Source organism: Grampus griseus, assembly GCF_964374135.1.
Source record: "Grampus griseus genome assembly, chromosome: 10".
In the NCBI taxonomy this organism is placed as follows: domain Eukaryota; kingdom Metazoa; phylum Chordata; class Mammalia; order Artiodactyla; family Delphinidae; genus Grampus; species Grampus griseus.
The window spans coordinates 32,372,421-32,392,563 of NC_139004.1; the positions used below are offsets into that span (position 1 = coordinate 32,372,421).

Here is a 20,143-nt window from a genome sequence, read left to right on the forward strand (position 1 = left end):
ATCTTCCTAGGGAGGTCGTTTTTCCTCTCATTCAGTATATGATTCTTTCAGTATTGGTTTCTGTTGTACAACAAAGTGAATCAGCCATATGCATACATATATCCCCATATCCCCTCCCTGTTGAGCCTCCCTCCCACCCCTCTAGGTGGTCACAAAGCACCGAGCTGATCTCCCTGTGCTGTGCTGCTGCTTCCCACTAGCTGTTTTACATTCGGTGGTGGATATATATCGACGCCACTCTCACTTTGTCCCGGCGTCCCACTCCCCCGCCACGTCCTCAAGTCCGTTCTCTGTGGCAGGGCAGGAGTATATGACTCTTGACTGCCTACTACTGTGCGTCAGGTGCTGTTCTAGGTCCAGCAGTTACAGCTCTGGGCCTCAGCTTGTTCCTCTGAATGTGGGGAGTTGACCTCTTCAACTTGAGAGGGCATCAGACTCAACAGGAGGGCTCATTAAAACACAGACTGCTGGTCCCCACCCCCCAGATTCAGTGGGTTTAGGTGCGCCTCAAGAGTCAGCATTTGCAACAAGTTCCCAGGTGATGTTATATGCTGCTGGCCTGGGAACCACACTTTGGGAGCTCCCCTCTGACTTCCTAGGGTTCCCTACTTTCTAGGGTTCTTTATAAATAAACTACATTCCCAGTTCAGAAAATATGAACAAATAAAGAATAGATTCCTGTAACTCAGAACACAAAGGAATCTCTCTTACCCTGCAGTTTGGGAACACAACAAAGCAGACAGGTCAACAGAAGTAAAGTTATCTAGCTTCCATTCCCCCCACAGGGGCATGATGGAGGAACGCAGAATCAGATCATCATCAGGGTTTGATGAGTTTCAACAAGTAATTCTTCCTGGGGGAAGTGACTTGGTGCAAAGCTTTCGAGGAAGGTTAAGTGGCGAGGTTTAAGCCAGGCAGCCTGGCCTCATACCCACAGGATAACACTACTGGACATCATTTTAAGGCCTCACAATTATCCCTGACCATACAAATTCAGCCTGATCATCAGTGAGTTCCTGACAAGGACATGGTCCCCAGCATGGACCCCTGCACCTGACTCCATGCCTTAGTGCATGCTGTTCCCTCAGCCGAAATACCCTTCCTGGTCCCCTCACCTCTGTAAACCCTATTTGTCCATCAGGATCCAGGTAAAATCAAACTATTCTTCATGAGAATTTAATATCTGCTCAGCCTACACTTAATATCTTTTTCTGTATATCAGTTCATTGGGACGCTTGATCATTATTTTTTTTTTCATTTATTGATTCATTCATTCAACAATATTACCATTCCACCAACAAATTCTTATCAAAGGGCCTATCATATACTGGGAATTATGGTAGATTTGGAGAATTACGGTAGATTTGGAGAATAGAATCATAGGTCAAAACAGACTTGGTCCCTGCCCTAATGAGAGAAAGATCATTAATCAAATAATTGCACTGGTGGAAGTACAATTACAGGCTGAGAAGAGTGGTCTGAAGGAAAGAAATATGGTTTTATGAGAACATAAAAGAAATGACCCTGATGTAGCCTTGGGGGTGGGTGTCAGGATAGACTTTCCAAGAAAGTATAGTTTGGCCCAAGAGCTGAAGGTTGCCCAAGACTTGGCTGGATGAGTAATTGGAGTGGGGAAGGGGAACGCTCTCCAAATTGGGGGACCAGCATGTGCAAAGGTCCTGTTGTAGGAGGCAGCTTGGCAGGTTCAAGGAACTGAGAGACCACAGTGGCTGGGGGGTGGGGATGGGGAGGTGTTGGAGAACAAGGAGAAGAGGGGTACATCGTGACGCTGGGAACAAACCCCGCGGAGCCCTGTCGGCCTTGTTAATGATTTTGGTCTTTAACCTAAGGTTGCTAAGATGCCATGGAAGGGTTTTAAACAGTGGGTTGATGGAGGCAGAGTTATGTTTGGAAAAGTTTATTCTGCTGCTGCTGTCTCGAGAATGAACACGACTGAAATCAGGGAGACCAATCAGAAGGCTGTTGGAAGAGTGCAGAAGGTAGATATGGTGTCTTGGACTAGGGTTATAGTAGTGGAACCAGAGAAAAATGGGTGCAGTTAACATTAGGAAGTAAATTGCTGGGTTGTGGTGGTTGGTTAAGAGAGAAGGAAGAGTCAAGGGCAAGACTTTGGAGGAGCATCCATTTGGGGGGATGTGATAATGAGTTTGCTTTGAACCTGAAAGTGGAATTGTGGAGTAGGCAGCTGACCAGGAGCTCAGACCCTCTGAGCTGGGAGTGGTCACTGGGAGTCCTCAAGGCTCACCGCATCACCTCACCTTCAGGATCTGCTCCAGCCATCTTTGGCCAACCTTTGTCCCATACCACTGCTTCCCTTGTTCCAGCATTCATTCCACCAAACCAAACCCCCCGTCTTGAACGTCCATCTCCTTTTCTTGTCATTCCGAAAGGGACAGAGACCAACTCAGGCTTGCTCCCAGTTGGAGGAGGCCTACTGCAGTGGTCTTCAAACTTTCTGCTTAAAATCCCCCGTAAAAGGATTTTGTAAAACCATTTACCCTCTCACACATTTTTAAGTTTACATCTACATTTTTTATTATACGTCTGCCAAAGATGCAATTTCCAGTATATTGTAAACACTGAGATTTTTAAGTAAAACGATTGCATCACTGTTTTAAATGTATCCAGTGGAATCTAAACACCATAGGAATTTGACACCCACCATCATCCATTTTAAAAATGCATGAACACGCTCTTCGTTAATAGTCAGTGTTCCCTTTTCTCCTTGAAATTTTACTTCTGTTTCACTTCCCCTGTGGAATTTTACCCTAATGTAATATATGTAATATGTTTTTGTGCTTAAAACTCTGTCGTTTGTTTCCCGGTCACATTTCGCTGTAACAATTTCATATGAAGTTAAAACTTTTTAAATTTCCTGAAATCAGGAAGTTCTAAATACTAAAATTTTCTTTGTGTTTGAGGTATAATTATGATTATTAATACTGTGCAGGCAATCAAAACAACATAAAATATATTCTAATTTGGATAAATAATAAACATAAAAACTAAAATTACATTGCAAATGTACGTTAGGTGGTGATGCTGGAGACTTTTCAAAGTAATTTTTTTTCATGTAAATACATTGTTCTTTTGTTTGCTTTTGGGAGTTTTTTGGGTTGTTTGTTTGTTTGTTTGAAGTATAGTTGATTCAATTACAGTGTTTTGCCAATCTCTGCTGTACAGCAGTGACTGTTTTAAACACATATACATTCTTTTAAAAATATTCTTTTCCATTATGGTTTATCCCAGGAGATTGGATATAGTTCCCTGGGCTATACAGTAGGACCTTGCTGTTTATCCACTCTCAATGTAATAGTTTGCATCTACCAACCCCAAATTCCCAGTCCATCCCTCTCTCTCCCCACCTCCCCCCTTGGCAACCACAAGTCTGATCTCTATGTCTGTGAGTCTGTTTCTGTTTTGTAGATAGGTTCATTTGTGCCATATTTTAGATTCCACATATAATGGATATCGTATGGTGTTTGTCTTTCTCTTTCTGACTTCCTTCACTAAGTATGATAATCTCTAGTTGTATCCATGTTGCTGCAAATGGCATTATGGTGTGCTTTTTTATGGCTGAGTAGTATTCCATTGTATATATGTACCACATCTTCTTTATCCATTCATCTGTTGATGGGCATTTAGGCTGTTTCCATGTTTTGGCTAAGTAATTTTTTTATTGACGTATAACATACATGCATGTATGTGACGAGGTCTGAGTGTACAGCCCAGTTTATTACAGAGTGAGCACACCATGCAGTTAGCACACAGGTCCAGAGATAAAATCTTGCTTGTGCCAGGTTATCTCTTCTGTTTTTTAATTTATCCATCGAAGAATACTATCTGTTGCATGAGATATGAGACAAGGATCAGTGTCGATTGTATTTCCATTTTTCATTTATATAGATGTAAACACTGAAAAACCCTCATTCACATAAGCTAATAGATAAAAATACAAGTTTTATTAAAGCAGGGTCAACTCAGTTCTTCATCTGCTTCTGAGTTATGTACCAAAAATCACATAGTGATCTATGGCTAACAATTATATTTTAATTACTTCTATTAGGCCTTCCTAATGAAAAAAAGAATTGGAAACCACCCAGCTTGCAAAGAAGATTTACTACTTATTTATTAGTGTTGCTCACTTTCAATGTTCTGTGCCCTCTCGTGTGGCGGCTGGGGGAGTTATCCCTGGGGCATAAGCCCAGTTAAGATTTGGGATGGAATGAGTAAGTTTGTCTTTCTTTTGTAAAGGAGGAGGGCTGTTGTGAAAGAGCAGGTGTAAAAGGACAACTTGCACCTCTGTCACTGGTTAGCAGACATCTGGTCCTGTCCAAAACCATTTGACATGGACCAAATATGCTTTATGGACATTTTGGATAAGACCAAATTTCAGGGACCTTTTGACGTGGACCAAATATCTTACAGACCCAATGTCTCTTGGATGTTTTGGACAGGACCAAATGTCCTGCAATTCTGTCACCCATCAGTTCTAGAAAAGGGTTATTATGGAAGTTGAGGATCTGGAAATTGATTCTCTTAAAGCTTTGAATGTGTGTGTATAGTGCTTGGAAAGTCTTCGTGTACTCCCTGGGGTTGACATACCCCAGTTTGAAGTTCACAGAGGAACCTGTATGGCTTCAGATCAGACTAGACCAGTCACTCAAAATTTCCTAGTTCATGTTTCTAAGAGAGGGGATCTGATCGGCCCAGCCTATTTTTTTGAGTCAGGCCACATCATAGGCTTCCGACCAGGTGGTTAGCACTGTGCACAGATGTTTCCCTGAGCAGGGACCCCAAGGAGGCAGGTAGCTGTGTACTGACACATGTACTGCTTTTCCTTGAAACTGTCTCCGGTTCTGTTCTTCTGCTAGAAATACGCTCTCCAGACTATGAGTTCCTTATCTGTTATTTTTTACCTTTTTATTACATGCATCTCTTTCCTCCTTGTACTGTAGTTATTCATGTGGCCAATTGCCTTTTCTAGCTGTAAGCTCCTTGAGAGATGGCCCATGTCTTAATGACTTCCTAGCATTGTGTCTTGCACTTAGTAGATGTCTATGTCTAGTAAGTATTTTTTGACCAGATGAATTGATTCATGAATGTCTTAAGCTTCTTTATATCCCCTACAGGACCTAGAATAGTGCTGGGCTTTCAATAGCAGGGTTCCAGAAGAATGGATGAATTAATCAGTGAGCAAAACAATGAATTAACGAATCAATGAACTAATGAGCCATGGAGCGATGGCTTGGAAGTAAGAGAGTTCATATCTCACGTGGGGGGTCAGGATCTGCAGAATCAGTGTAAAGGAGTGACATGTATGAAACTGGCTATTTCTAACCCAGGCTCCTGTTTTGTGTTTATTTCCATAATGGGTTGTGGTAGATACAGTAGCTCATTGCAAAACATCCAAGTAAATCCTTTCCTGTCCTTTGCATCTTGTCTTGCAGTTGTGAGCAGCATCTCTTCACCACCGTGGTGTTTGGTCCGTACCTCAGCCCGGGTGAGGATGTAAATCCCCCGGCCCTGCACATGCGTGGTAGAGGCCAACAGGAACACCTGGCTCCAGCCACAGTCATGGACATGTCAGCCGTGGAGTAGTGTGGACGCTTTCTCTCTGCTTCTCAGGGTTTCAGTCCTTTCGGGTTTGTGTCATTGATCATTTTTTATGGTTTTGTGGCTGGACGTTCACGATCAAGGCAGGCACCATGGGGGATCAGCAACTGTACAAGACCAATCACGTGGCCCACGGTGGTGAGAACCTTTTCTACCAACAGCCACCACTTGGCGTCCACGGTGGGCTGAACCACAACTATGGGAATACAGTCCCCGGGGCTGGAATGGATGCCCCTCAGGCATCACCCATCTCCCCCCACTTCCCTCAAGACACTCGGGATGGTCTGGGCTTGCCTGTTGGCTCCAAAACGCTTGGCCAAGTGGACACCTCAAGGCAGGGAGGGTGGGCAGGCCATGCAGGGCCTGGAAACCATGTCCAGCTACGTGGCAACCTGACCAACTCGAACATGATGTGGGGATCTCCAGCCCAGGCGGAGCCCACCGATGGCTACCAGTACACCTACTCCCAGGCCAGCGAGATCCGGACCCAGAAGCTCACCAGCGGTGTCCTGCACAAGCTAGACTCTTTCACCCAGGTGTTTGCCAACCAGAACCTGCGAATTCAGGTCAACAATATGGCCCAGGTGCTGCACACCCAGTCAGCGGTGATGGACGGAGCCCCTGAAAGCGCCCTCCGCCAGTTGCTGTCCCAGAAGCCCATGGAGCCCCCAGCACCGGCTCTCCCTTCCCGCTACCAGCAGGTGCCCCAGCAGCCTCACCCTGGTTTCACTGGCGGGCTGTCCAAACCAGCCCTTCAGGTTGGGCCGCACCCAGGCCAAGGGCACCCGTATTATGACTACCAGCAGCCACTGGCCCAGATGCCAGTGCAGGGAGGACAGTCACTGCAGGCCCCCCAGATGCTGTCCCAGCACATGCAGCAGCTGCAGCAGCACCAGTATTACCCGCAGCAGCAGCAGCAGCAAGCCGGGCAGCCGCGGATGTCAGCGCAAGAAATGCAGCCGCCGCCGCAGCAGATTTGCCCAGCGCAGCCCCAGCAGCTGCAGCAGCGGCAGGGTTCGATGCAGATACCTCAGTATTACCAGTCCTCACCCATGATGCAGCATTTGCCAGAGTCGCGGCAGCCACAGATGCACCTGCAGCCCCCTTCTTATCACAGGGACCCCCACCAGTACACCCCGGAGCAGGCGCACGCTGTCCAGCTGATTCAGCTGGGCTCCGTGCCCCAGTACTACTACCAGGAGCCCCAGCAGCCCTACGGCCACCCCATGTACCAGCAGAGCCACCTGCCCCAGCACCAGCAGCCTGAGGACGGTCAGCCCAAGACTTATCCAAGCGACAGGCAGGCCCAGGCCATGCTGAGCTCCCATGGGGACCTGGGGCCTCCAGATACAGGATTGGGTGACCCGGCAAGCTCGGACCTGAACCGGGTCAGCAGTGTGCTCCCCCACCGGCCGCTCCTGTCCCCCAGCGGCATCCACCTCAACAACATGGGGCCTCAGCACCAGCAGCCGTCTCCCAGTGCCGTGTGGCCCCAGGTATTCTCACAGTGGCTGTTTCTCCTGGTGTCTCAGTGTGCCCATGGGCCAGCCAGAGCTGCGTCTATGCAGTGCCCAGTCCGCTCTCCAAACCCCTCCAACACTTCTGTTCTTTATTTATTCCACAAACGTTAGCCAGACGCTGTGGAATACAAAAGCAATTTTGACTCAGTCCTTTGCCCATAGAGCTTACAATCTCACTAAGGAGATGGCCAATACACCGTATCAGGTCCTGAATGATGCATGTAATGGTCAAGGCCTGATCAGGTGCCCAGGGACCACCACCGTGTCTGGTGCCCCTTAAGTCTGTATCCTTAGGGAATTTCCTATGAAATCGTTCCCCTTTTGGGAGGGAGACCACATTATGATAGCCTATCTCAAAGTCTAATGCCCAGAATAGGAGTTCCGTAGAACGTTGAATGGGTATTGCTGGGAGGAGGGGAATGGGTTCTCTGGATAAACAAATTTGGGGTTTCTTAAAGTGAAACAGGCTGCAGTGCTGCTGGGCTTCTCAGAGCCTTTAATAAGCTCAAGTGCACTGCACATCTCCCCAAGGGGATACCTTGTGTAGTTGCAGAGGTGAAAACCTTAGCTGCCCACAGGATCCAGGCAGGTAAAGTCAGTAAGCAAAACGGCCTGGTATGAGATGATAAGGACTGTGTGGACTAGAGAGCAGACGTCCCATCTAATGACATTCTTAGGATTTTTTAAAACAGTCCAGCCAAGCAAACCATGTCTGCAGGCCAGATTCAGCCTGAGGGTGACGGTTATTAACCCTTGATTATTTCCAAAGTGTATTTGATCACAAAACTGCCTACTGTGTCCTGGGCACCGTTCAGACCTTGGCATGTCCCAAGTGCTACACTTAAGTGACAACAAGGTCGGGGGAGGAGGGCACCTTGAATAGGACTGGGGTAGATGGAGAGAGGGCTCCGATGAAGGTTGAAGACCAGGCATAAAGTCCCCTTGACCCTGTTTTGTTTAAGACTCAGGCCTGTAGTAACTGAGAGACTTAGTGAATATAAGAATAAGATGACGTGGCCAAAGCTGAGGTCTCCCAGCGTGAGGCTGTGTCGTCCAGCCCTCCATTCAGGAATGGAGCCTGTCTGTGTACAGAGTAGGTGGACAGGGAGAACAGGAAGGAAGGAGGTAGGGGATTGAGTCCCAGTGGGCTTGTGGCTGGTGGGGCTCCGTGAGGGGCCGTGGCCCCAAGCCAGGGAGCATCAGGGGAAATTACTCTGGAAGCCTCAGATGTGGAAGGGCAAGGGCGTGTGTATCTGTGAGCCCGGTCAGCGTGAGGCAGAAAGCGGAAAGAATCCTAGAAGTGTGCAGGCCCTGGGGTTCCCGCCGCTCAAGGACTCCTCCCATCAGAAACACATTTGTTTTTTTTTTCTTCTTTCTTCTGGTGTCCTGCATGGCTCAAAATAGATGCACCTACCTGATGGCAGAGCCCAGCCAGGGTCCCCTGACTCAAGGTAGGATGGATGCATGGAGGCTTGTTGGCATTTGGGGAGACTGGAAGGTTTCCCTGAACTGTCTCATGATTCATTTCCAAATTCAAAGTCAATTCCTCAAAGAAATTTATAAGAATAATAAGAGCAGCTATTGTTTTTGAGCGCTTATTATTACTCTATATCATATGTAATAAAAGTCGCTCCAAGAGGGTTGGTGTGATTACCATGTGCCTAGCACACAGTAAGCACTCAACCACTGTTAACTATTATTATCATTATTATTTTACAAATGAGAAAACTGAGGCTCAGAGAGCTTAAGGTTGCACATCAAGAAAGTAGGGATGCTGGGATAGACTCCAAAGCCCATGTTCTGCCCTCTGTCCATTCAGTGAGTATTTATTTAGTACCTACTGTGTGCTAGGCATGGCACTAAGCTATGAGGATGCCCCAGTGAATAGTACAGTCTTGTTTCCTCCCCTCATGGGTTTGGTAAATAAAGACTTAGCCAGAACCTTACAAACTAAGACATGCAACCTGGAGGCTGAACCAGAAGACTGAGACCCATGTGTCTAAGGGAAGACTTCTGGAAGAGGGGAGCCGAAGCTGATTCTAGAAGGGTCATAAGCCAGAGGTGGGAAAAAACACAGCACCTGAAGGCCTGGAATGAAGAAAGACGTTTGGTTCAACTCTTGCATGATCTTGAGCACGCCCTTTCCTACTCTTGAGCCTCAGTTTTCCATCTGCAAATTGGGCTTAGTTCTCTGAAGGGAATTGGGGTAATACAGGTAGGGCCATGGCCATGGGAGCTCTGGATGAATGAAATGGGTTCATTGTAGGGTGTGAGGTCTTGTGATGAGTCACTGTTTCCCGTCATCAATGTGTGTGTCCTCTCCACTTGGTCCTACCCTTGAGCAGTGGCCAACCAAAAGGAGTGTTTGGGGAGCAGTTTGATGCCAAGAACAAGCTGACATGCTCCATCTGCCTGAAGGAGTTCAAGAGTCTGCCTGCCCTGAACGGCCACATGCGGTCCCACGGGGGGATGAGGGCCTCCCCCAGCCTCAAACAGGTGAGGAGGAGTCAGCCCCCGGTCCTTCCCAGGCCATGTGCTGCTTGCTTTGCTTTGCTGCCATCAGAGAGTGATGTGAGCCCCACTCGGGGAACCTGAGGAGGCATAGCCCTTCCCTAACGAAAGTACTCAAGCTTTGACGCTGGGAGCCAGCCAGGTCACACAGTCTCCACTTCCACTGGCTTCATGAACAAGAGTCCAGAACTGAGGTGGTAGAAATCCTTTTAGGGGATCCCAGCCTCTCCAGCTCCTGGAGAAGACAGCAAAGAAAACATGTTGATGCACTGTTGTTTTCAACTTCCGCTTCTTCAAGTACTCAAGACCAGGGTCCCTTGGGCCTTCCAGATCCATAGTCAATGGCCAGGGAAAGCTAGTGTGACCATCGGGCTCCCAGCCAGCATTTTCTGTTCACCAGGGCACTAGTGGTAGACTCTAGCGTCCGAAGACCTTTAAATGCCCTTAGGATTATCCAAGTAGGATACCCTTGTGGTGAACTACCCATGCAGTTTTAGAGTTAGATTAAAATTCAAAGAACTTTCTCAATTCTTTGAATGCTGTTAATCTTAATTTAAGTCTATGGGATTAACTCTGTTCACCAAAAACTTTGATGTGACCCAGGTCACTCCGTCTCCCGACCATGCCAGTTAAAAGAGCTTTTCCTCCATTTGACAGATGAGTAAACTGAGGCCCATAGAATTAAAAGGTCCTGCACAAGAGCTTGTGTTTTTTTTTTTTTTTTGGTCTGATTCTAAGTCCATGTCCTTTTCTTTAAAAGCAATGACAGCCACACAAAAATTTTTCTTCACTATTTGTTTTAATATACAAGTGATACGCGGTCAAGATTTTTTAATGTAGAAAATCAAGTGCCTTGTCCATTGCCGACGGGCATCACTGGAGCCGAGGGACTCAGGCTGGCAGGAAGGAAACCACCCTGCAGCGGTTCTCTGTCACCCACGCGTGATGTCCAGGAACGTTTCAGGAAGAGCAAAGTGCATCCCCCCCATGAGAGCTGCTCTCAGCCCAGGATCAAAGCCTTTATTGTCTGTGTAGGAGGAAGGAGAGAAGGCCTCGGCGCCTCCGCCTCAGCCGCCACTGCCGCCTCCGCCTCCGCCGCCACCGCAGCTCCCACCCGAGGCGGAAAGCCTCACGCCTATGGTCATGCCCGTGTCTGTCCCTGTCAAGCTTCTCCCGCCCAAGCCCAGCTCTCAGGGCTTCGCCAACAGCGTCGCTGCCGCCCCCTCAGCCAGAGACAAGCCAGCCAGCTCGATGTCGGACGACGAGATGCCCGTGCTCGTGAGGATGACCCTCTCTCCCCCACACTCACCCCAAGGGGCTGCCCCCCACCCGCCTGCTGTGAGTTGCTGCTCTGCCCTGCCTGCCTGGGGTGGGGACATCCCTTTGCTTTCTTGGAGATGGGGACAGCTCTGCCAGGGCCACTGGCCTGAGCTCAGACGTGGCTTGGCCTCTCCGGGCTGAGCCCCCCGCGGCCACCTTGGGAATCCCATCCGTGTCCGCACTGCGTGCCACCCAGTAAACACTTGGCACTCTACCAGGCTAATGGTCTGGGTTAGATTCTGAGAGACCCGAAGATGTTCCTAGATTAAACAGAGGTGATAACTCAGCTGGTGATCACAGTTATTAAAATATGGAAGTACTGTCCCAGATAATAAATAGCTACTGCCCGGGGTCCTGGCCCCTCCCCCAGGATCTCCAGACCTCCCCAGATCCAGCAACCAAAGAGGCAACCCCTGGCACAGCAGGTCCTCCAGGCAGTAGCGCTGGCATCCATTCTGATGGTCAGTCAGCCTTACCACATGCTTAATATTTTCAGTATCACCCCTGTGTAAATAAATACCCTCAGAGGACCGGATTCATTAAGATTCCCAAAGTCATTCCCCTGAGACACCCACCCCCCAATCTCAAGAAAGCAAAGGGATTTGTGTTTCTTATTCACCGTTCTTCTCTTTCTCAAGTTCCGAGCACATCACCCAAGCAGCTTAGCTTGGCTCTGGGACAGAGAGCTCTCTCCCTCTCCTTCCCTCTCTCTGTCCCTCTCTCTCTCTCTCTCTCTGTCCCTCTCTCTCTCTCTGTCCCTCTCCCCCTCTCTCCCTCCCTCCGCCCCTCCCCTGGGGAGTCTGTAACCCATTCACTACATCAGATTTGTCCCCTCCCCACAGAGTAGCTGCTGAGTCACATTTGTCCTCACAGAATAGGCAGCTGCTGGGATTCCAGGAGACACGAGTGGGGTTGGGCCAGAATAGGGATAAGGAGGATAATTAAGAGAACTAGAAAAATCCAGAAAGAGCCTTTTTGGTTTTCTATGTAATATCAGGGCTCAAAAGAGGAAAGACAGGTGGAGAACCTCTGGAGGCGAGGATTCTCATCAGCTGGCAGGTCTTGGGGGCCAGCAACAGGCAGAGAGATGAAACGACACGGCCAAGCCCCCTCTTTGCCCAGGGAAGTTCCTCATTTGGTGGGAGGGATGCTGTTTCTACCCTTTGGAAACTCTCAGCCTGAAGCTGGAGAAAGTAAGGATCGTAGTCACACAGGGGTCAGAGCCCCAGGCAGCAGCCCCGCCCCAGTTCAAGACAGAGCAAGGCAGCAATGCCCTGCGTGTGGCTGGTGGGGGACATACCTGGGGAGCTAAGGTCATTAGGGACTGGGATGAGGCAAGGGAAGTTTGATGTGAGTTTGCTCAGAAGATCGTCATGAGGGGAGTTCCAAGGCAGAGGTGAACTTGGTTTTGTGGGAAGGGTGAGAGACATACCGTGAGGAGATAAGCCGATATGGAAGCGTGCAGGTAGGGCTTGAGTAAGTGTGAGCAAGGTCCTGACACTTAATACAAAGAAATCAAAATGTCCAGGTAGGAGCCCTGTGTTTTAATCCCCACTCTGCTCCTAGCCATCTGGGATGCAGCCAGCCGAGACCCTTCCCTTCCCAGAACTTCAGTTTCTCCCTGATCTGGGTTTGGGGGGCGGGGGTGGTGTTGGCCTCCTCAGTGACTGTCACCTCTCTGGGGAGCTTTTAAAACCCCTCAGCGCTTGGCCCTGTCTGCAGCTTGGCTGGAACTCTGTAAATGCTTCCTCCCACCTGACATCCAGGTCTGATATTCCGGGGGCCTTCCCTGGCCCAGGGTCTCAGAGCCTTGCCTGGAGGATTGGAAAGTCCCAGAATAGAGCTGTTGTAACAGAACCCAGAGGCTCAAGTAGAGAGAGCCCGAAAGGGACCTTTGGCCCTGGGGTCAGAGGTCTGGATCCCAGTGCAGGGTTGAAGTCACTCGGGGTCCTCAGGTGACCCCATCCGTTACCCAGGAACCAGATGTGAAGTGTCAGGATGGCTCCCCAAGTTGGGGGCACGTGCACCTTCTTCCCATTCCTCAGCCCCCTCTCTCCACCTCAGCCTCAGGTGGTGAGGAGCCCCCTGGTGGGGAAAGGAAGCAGGTTGGGGCTCTCTGACCTAAGGAGAGCCCCCCGGGGGCCTGGGGGTCCCCGCTGCCCCTTCCCCTTTCCTCACCTTTCTGCTTCCCTAGACTCCCCTCCTAGGGGCTGGGACGGCACCCCAGAAGATGATGAAGCTGAGGGAGAGACACGCGGGGCAGCCTGAAGTGCTGAAGGCAGCAGAGGGGGCCCTGAGGGGGAGGAGCCCAGAGCTGAGGGGTGACTGGGGCAGGTCACATGGCCTGGAGGAGGCTGGTCACGTGACCATGGCCGACCCTTCCCATCACCCCCTGCTGCCTCCTACTCAGGCGCCACCCTGGGCACAGGGATTGCCAGGGACCACAGCTGTGACGAGCACTGGCCTGCAGGGCCTGGGAGGGGACCACAGACTGCCCAGAACTTTTCTGCAGGTATCCTCACAGCCCCTCCCAACCGCACGGCTGCCTCTCCAGCCGCACCCAGCTCTCGGGTTTTCTGGGCTGATGCTGGCACACAACCAAGACTGTTTGTGTTTGGCTTTGGCATGCCCTGCTTATCTCTTTCCGTGCGTGTGTTTACTTATTAGTATATCTGTATCCATGTGGCAGATCTTCCTTCCAGAAGATGCTTGGTTCTGCTGGAATAAAATAAACTAACCCTGCTGACAGGAAACCAACCTACGAGAAGGGTTTGCCACAGATAAGCCACCAGTGCTGGGAGCAGTAATGAGGGGTGGTGAGGCGGGGAGGCTCACCAGATCCACGTCTAGGAGAGCACATGAGACGGGCCTCAGAGATCCGGGATGGCTCTCCTCAACCCTAAGGTTACCTTGAAGAAGAGCCCAGTGCGGGTCACTGGCCCTGGGAGCCTTGGCCAAGGCCTGACCCCCTCTTCCTGCCCCACAGCCTCTGCCCAGCTTCCCTGAATAGATTCTTCTGTCGCCGCCTCAGAACATGTGTTATCTGTCCCCGATGTCAGTCCCCGGGGAGCAGTGGGGAATTAAAGGGCCCTCTCAGCTGGATTCCACTCACCAGATGGGAATGCAGTGATAAGCAATAAAGAATGTGAATATATTCTTTCTTGCCCACCCACTATTCCTACCACCCCCATCCCTCTCCAGACATGAGGGATTTCCTCCAAAACCAAAGTTTTCTCCCTAGTCAAGCCGCCAGATCTCGCCTTGTCTGAAGTGGATGTGGCCGTTTCTGAAGGCGGAGGATGCTGGGGTCAGACGAGTGGAAGGGGGGAGGGGTCCCCGTTAGGACAGCAGTCCCCCTTCCCTCAGCCTGTGGAAAGGGCCTGTGGGAAAAGCCCAAGTATTTGAATCGGATCATTCTTCCCGTTGTAGGAAATTCCCAAGAAGCATCAGCCAGGCTTGGCCAAAGCTGAGGAAGCCCTCAAGACCGCGCCGGAGAAGAAAAAGTTCCGGCACCGGCCGGAGCCGCTCTTCATCCCGCCTCCGCCCTCCTACACGCCCAACCTCGCCGCCTCGCACTCTGGCGCCACCCTGTACCAGAGCCAGCTGCGCTCCCCGCGCGTCCTGGGCGACCACTTGCTCCTCGACCCCGCCCACGAGCTGCCCCCCTACACGCCCCCGCCCATGCTCAGCCCGGTGCGCCAGGGTTCGGGGCTCTTCAGCAACGTGCTCATCTCCGGCCACGGCGCCGGCGCGCATCCGCAGCTGCCCCTCACGCCCCTCACGCCCACGCCTCGCGTGCTGCTCTGCCGCCCCAGTGAGTCGCCCGTCCCCGCCTCCGCTACCTCAGGGGCGGCGCCCCGACTGTGCTGGGTGCTGCCCCAGGAGGCCTCGCGTTCTGTCGTCTCGTTTTCCACAGACCTTGGCGGTGGCTCGATTCTGTGTACCAGGCAATGTGCTAGGGGCTAGAAATAATTAGGATACTTCTCAGGGGAAACACAGTCTAGCCGCGGAGACTAACACGTAGAGCGATAATCAGTGTTTCTTTGGGATAAGGAAAAACAGTTGAAGTGTGTTGTGGATAACCGTGTAAGACACCCAAAATAAATGTACTAAGTAGGGGCTTCCCTGGTGGCACAGTGGTTGAGAGTCCGCCTGCCGATGCAGGGGACACGGGTTCGTGCCCCGGACTGGGAGGATGCCACGTGCCGCGGAGCGGCTGGGCTCGTGAGCCATGGCCGCTGGGCCTGCGCGTCCGGAGCCTGGGCTCCGCGACGAGAGAGGCCACAACAGTGAGAGGCCCCCGTACCGCAAAAAAATTAAAATAAAAAAATAAATGTACTAAGTAGATGTACAAATGGGATTATATGCAAGACCACACCTTCACATTTTGCATTCTGTGTAAAGATCAAGCAGGAGGGCTTCCCTGGTGGGGCAGGGCTTAAGAATCCGCCTGCCAATGCAGGGGACACGGGTTCGAGCCGAGGTCCGGGAAGATCCCACATGCCGCGGAGCGCCTAAGCCCATGCACTACAACTACTGAGCCTGCGAACCACAGTTGCTGAGCCCGTGTGCCACAACTACTGAAGCCCACGGGCCTAGAGCCCGTGCTCCGCAACAAGAGAAGCCACCGCCTGCGCACTTCATCAAAGAATGGCCCCCGCTCACAACGACTAGAGAAAGCCCATGCACCACAGGGAAGATCCAATGCAGCTAAAAATAAAAATAAATAAAAAATAAATTTATTTTAAAAAAAAAAAAAGATCAAGCAGGAGAGGCCTGTAGCCAGGATCTCTTTCTGGAGCAAGAATAGTTTCATAGAAATAAGACAAATTAACAGGGGAATTCCCTAGCGGCCCAGCGCTTAGGACTCCACACTTTCACTGCGGAGGGCCTGGGGTCAATCCCCGGTCGAGGAACTAGGCTCCCACAGGCCCTGCACACACAGCCAAAAATTATTTTTAAATAATTTTAAAAATAAATAAATAAAAAGCTTAGCAGACCAGAGTGGGGCAGCTGGCCACTCCTTACCCTGTGTGAGAAGTGGGGAAACGCTAAGCCATGTTGCTCCACATTCCATCCAACTCCTCGGAGACTGCTGGGGTAACTCTGGCATGGGTTGGGTAGGAGAGGGGCCCTGTCATGACTGTTTAGGTAACTGCTCATTTAGTTTCTTCAGTACCCTTCCCTGTTGACCAGTGACCCCTGGTTTTTGTGCTTCAGACAGCATCGATGGCAGCAACGTGACAGTCACCCCAGGGCCTGGAGAGCAGACCGTTGATGTCGAACCGTAAGGAAAAGCCAATTATTCTTTAGAACAGAAGCCTCAGCCTAGAAAAGGGATGGGGAGCTTTGAGAAGTGTAGCTAGTGCTTCTGGGATCAGAGTGGCCACTGGGCAAGAAGTTGTAAAAAATGTAGGATCGTGGTATTTCTCAAGTACTGTTGTTTCCCTGTAATTGCCAGTATGTCAAGGCCTTTTCTAAAGACTAAACACATTAAAAGCAAGCAGCCTTGTGTTTGGAGAACCAGGCGTCCCCATCTGTGGCTCCGTGAGCCAGTTTGGTTGGGGCCACATGCCTTCACATCCCCAGTGACATTGAAACATCTGTCTTAGGGTGCCTAGCTCTCCACGAGGCTCCATCCAAATGCCCTTGATCCCCCAGCCCCTCCCTAAGATTCTTAGCTGATCCTCCAAGTGGCCTTGTTGAGTAATTGAGTTGGGGGGTATAATGGAAGAGAAAGCTGGTTATTTTCATGGATAAGCACAGAAGAGGCCAGATGGTAGAGTGGTGAGTAGATTGAGTCAGGAATCAGGAAACCTGGTTCCAGCACCGTTTTGTTATTTGATCTTGATCAAGTTAACCTTTCTAAGCTTTAGTTAATTCATCTATTGAGTAGGAATAATTATCACTGCCTTGCTTACATCACAGGTCTTGGTGAGGTTCAGATGGGATCATTTATGTGAACGTGGTCTGAAAGGGCTAAAAAATGGAATAAGCACTTTGTATTTGTCCCATTGGGTTAAGTGGTACCCTCGGCCGTGCTCTGGGCAGCCGTTCCCTTGGAATTAGGACCCTCCCTCTCCCAGTTATAGGGAGCTTTGAAGCCCCAGGCAGGCTTCTCCCTTGCTCCCCACAGCATCTCTCCCCAATCGTAAAACTATTCCTTATCCCAGTGGAAAGGCCACGCCTGGAATCTTCAGATCACCCTGTGAGGAAGTGCCCCTGCATTCTTCTTGCAGAAGGAACCGGCTTCCTTCTTTTTCAAGTCCCTGACAGTTGCCCTTGGTCTCAAATTGAAGACCACACTGTTGCTTTTCTTCTTGTGATTAAAGACGCATCAACATTGGCTTGAGATTCCAAGCGGAGATCCCGGAACTCCAGGATGTCTCTGCCCTGGCCCAGGACACACACAAGGCCACACTGGTATGGAAGCCCTGGCCAGAGCTGGAAAACCACGACTTCCAGCAAAGAGGTATTGGCAGCAGGGGAAGAACTGGGCAGGAAGGGCTGGATCCTCTCCCGGGGGCCTCTGGCTCCGGGATCGGTTTGTCTTTCCGGTGACCCTGAGCTCTTTCTGATGCAGTGGCCTCTCTTTGTTCCCAACAGTGGAGAATCTCCTGAATTTGTGCTGTTCCAGTGCGTTGCCAGGTGGAGGGACCAATTCTGAATTTGCTTTGCACTCTCTCTTTGAGGCCAAAGGTGATGTGATGGTAAGGAACTGTGAAAAGGAGGCTTCCCAGTTCATATGCTTCATGTCGGAATTCTGAAAAGTATTTTACCAAGTTTCTGTGTTGTTTCATGCCCCTCACAACCAACTCTTAAGATGATGGCCAGTTGGTGTGCCTCCCATGTTCCTTATCTCAATGAGTAGGCCAGGATTTGAAAGCCTGCAGAAAACCTCCAGTTGGATTTCTGTTTACACATCTGTTCCTAAGTAATAATGATGGCAACATCTGTTTTGGGAAACTAGAATTTCTTTTCAGCAGTCTTGTAATTCACATCGGGGAACAGGTCTGCAGTGATGGAAGTAGAAGGCCTTCCTGAAGCAAGGCTTGGCCTAAAATAGCCTGTCATACTCTGCTTGTCATTCCTCCCTACCTGGAAATCAGCCAGAGTTTGACGTTCATAGAACCGTTTGCTCCCCTAACCAAAGTGAAATGTTCGCTGTGCACCATCTGGTGTCATTCTTCCACTTTTGGCACAGTTCTCTGGCATCCCCAAACCAGAACTTTGGTGCCCTTTTCCCAGAATCAGAGCTGACCATTTGCCTGCTCAACCTGGACCCCTGGCTGGAGCACTTCGTCACTAGCCTCAGCTTCCCCTTTAGTAAATACATGATTCTTATACCAGAGCTAACCTCCTGCTTTTTTGATTTTATGAAAATGTGAAGGTAAACAAATGTCCCAATACTACCTTTTCATGAGATTACTGATACCCTTCAAGGGTTCTCTAGAATGTTGGAGAACTCTCCTTGACCTTTTAAGATCAGTGCCGCAGAGCCGTGCTTCTCAAACTGTTAACGTGCACGCACATCACCTAGGGAGTCTTATTAAAATGCAGGCTCTTATTCAGCAATTCTGGAGGTGGGGCCCAAGGTGCTGCATTTCTAACCTGCTCCCAGGGGATACCCGTGCTGCTGGTCCATGGACGACACTTGGAGTAGCAAGATTTGAGATCCCCAAACCATCCACAGCTCAACTCCACCTGCACCACTTTTTTAACAAACTCAGTGAGGCTGAGGGACTTAGATTTGAAAGGGTTATTTAGCAAGGCTCCCTGGAAGGACAGTATGTAGTACAGTTATTACTAATATAGCTGTTGATGTTCAGTTGTAATGAAACATGTGATTTTTCTGCAAAAACAGTTCCAAGTCACCCACTCATTTCCTTAGAGACTCAGCCTCCAAACAGAGGAGGCTCCACCGTATCTCTGAAGCTGGGGCCCTCACCAAGGAAGGAGTGGGTTTTGGCTGCCACCTGGGTTTTTGGGACAAGACCAGCTGGCTGCAGGCATGGGCGGAGGAGGTATTAGGATGATGAGTCCTGTTGGGTGCTGACCAGAAGGAAGACCCCAAATCGGGGAGTCTCCTGTGTTTTTCCTTCCAGCCCCCCAACCCCGGGCCCTGCAATGCTGGCTTGTTTTCCCCATTAGGCAGATGGTCTTCTGAGGACACAAGCCCCGTGACTGACTCTCGCCTTTTCTCTCCCACGGGTCTGCAGGCTGCTCTGGAAATGCTGCTGCTGCGGAAGCCAGTCAGGTTAAAATGTCACCCTTTAGCAAATTACCACTATGCCGGTAGGTTGCCCGGAGCCCTGTGCCCCCTTGCTTCCCGAGAGCGGGCTGTCTGCGTGTTGGTCGTGTCCCCTTTTAATAACAGATAGCACCCATTCTGTCCTCAGCGCCGCTTGTGCTCTCAAGGCCTCTGGGGCGTAGGTGGTGGGGCAGCTGTGTCGGCTGGCTGGTCGCTGTTGGGCGTTTGTCTGTCTGGGCCTGCCCCTCATGGGTGTGCCAAGAGCTGGACGAGGGGACAAGGCCCGCACGTGCAGCAGTGAGATCGGTGCACCCGGAGGAAGAGCCACAGGGGGTAGACCACAGGGGCAACAGCACGCAGCGGCCCCTGGGCTTTGGGATCAGTAGATGTGGGTTCACATCTTGCCTGCACCCCGTGGCCTTCTGCAGCCTTGGTTTCCTCACCTGTAAAGTGGGGCTCATACTCCATCCCTTGCAGGACTTTGTGAAGATTTGAGAGAGTATATGGAGCCCACTGCCTGGCACAGTCTAGTAGCTTTATTATTCATTGGTTGAACAATTAATGAGCACTTCCTATGTACAGGAAACTGTGCCTAGCACTAAGAGGGGGAAGTGACGGTGACAGATGTAGACAGAGTCCTGTCCTGTGTAGTTTGGAGTCTGAGGGGTAGGCAGTTATTAAATGACGGATCACTAATGGCAGGAGAAAGACGTGTACATGCACATGTATATGTGTGCACGCACAGATACATGTACACGTGCACACACACGTACATATACATACGAGTCTCTCTTAGGAGGGGGTTGATTAACGATGGCATCACCAGTACGAGGGAAAGAGGACACACCTTGGAGAGTTGAATGGAGTTAGAGTCGTGCAGAGAGAGTGAAACAGGCTGGGGAAC

General features: G+C 50.3%; 1 protein-coding gene across 6 annotated transcripts in view; it reads left to right on the forward strand.

Moving 5' to 3' along the window:
- Nucleotides 1-5,729: 5,729 nt before the first annotated feature.
- TRERF1 (transcriptional regulating factor 1) overlaps nucleotides 5,730-20,143 on the forward strand; it is a gene marked incomplete at its 5' end in the record, with an annotated part of 37,647 nt that continues 23,233 nt past the window's right edge. For 2 of the 6 annotated variants that reach the window (XM_082664405.1, XM_082664406.1), the window contains 9 exons: nucleotides 5,730-7,133; nucleotides 8,562-8,608; nucleotides 9,503-9,653; nucleotides 10,704-10,946; nucleotides 14,418-14,802; nucleotides 16,209-16,275; nucleotides 17,321-17,460; nucleotides 17,595-17,698; nucleotides 19,208-19,283. In XM_082664405.1, coding sequence (XP_082520531.1) covers nucleotides 5,730-7,133; nucleotides 8,562-8,608; nucleotides 9,503-9,653; nucleotides 10,704-10,946; nucleotides 14,418-14,802; nucleotides 16,209-16,275; nucleotides 17,321-17,460; nucleotides 17,595-17,698; nucleotides 19,208-19,283 — 2,617 coding nt within the window. Of the gene's footprint in view, nucleotides 7,134-8,561; nucleotides 8,609-9,499; nucleotides 9,654-10,703; nucleotides 11,007-14,417; nucleotides 14,803-16,208; nucleotides 16,276-17,320; nucleotides 17,461-17,594; nucleotides 17,699-19,207; nucleotides 19,284-20,143 lie in introns of all 6 variants that reach the window. The other 4 variants (XM_082664404.1, XM_082664407.1, XM_082664403.1 and 1 more) reach the window with 4 other exon arrangements.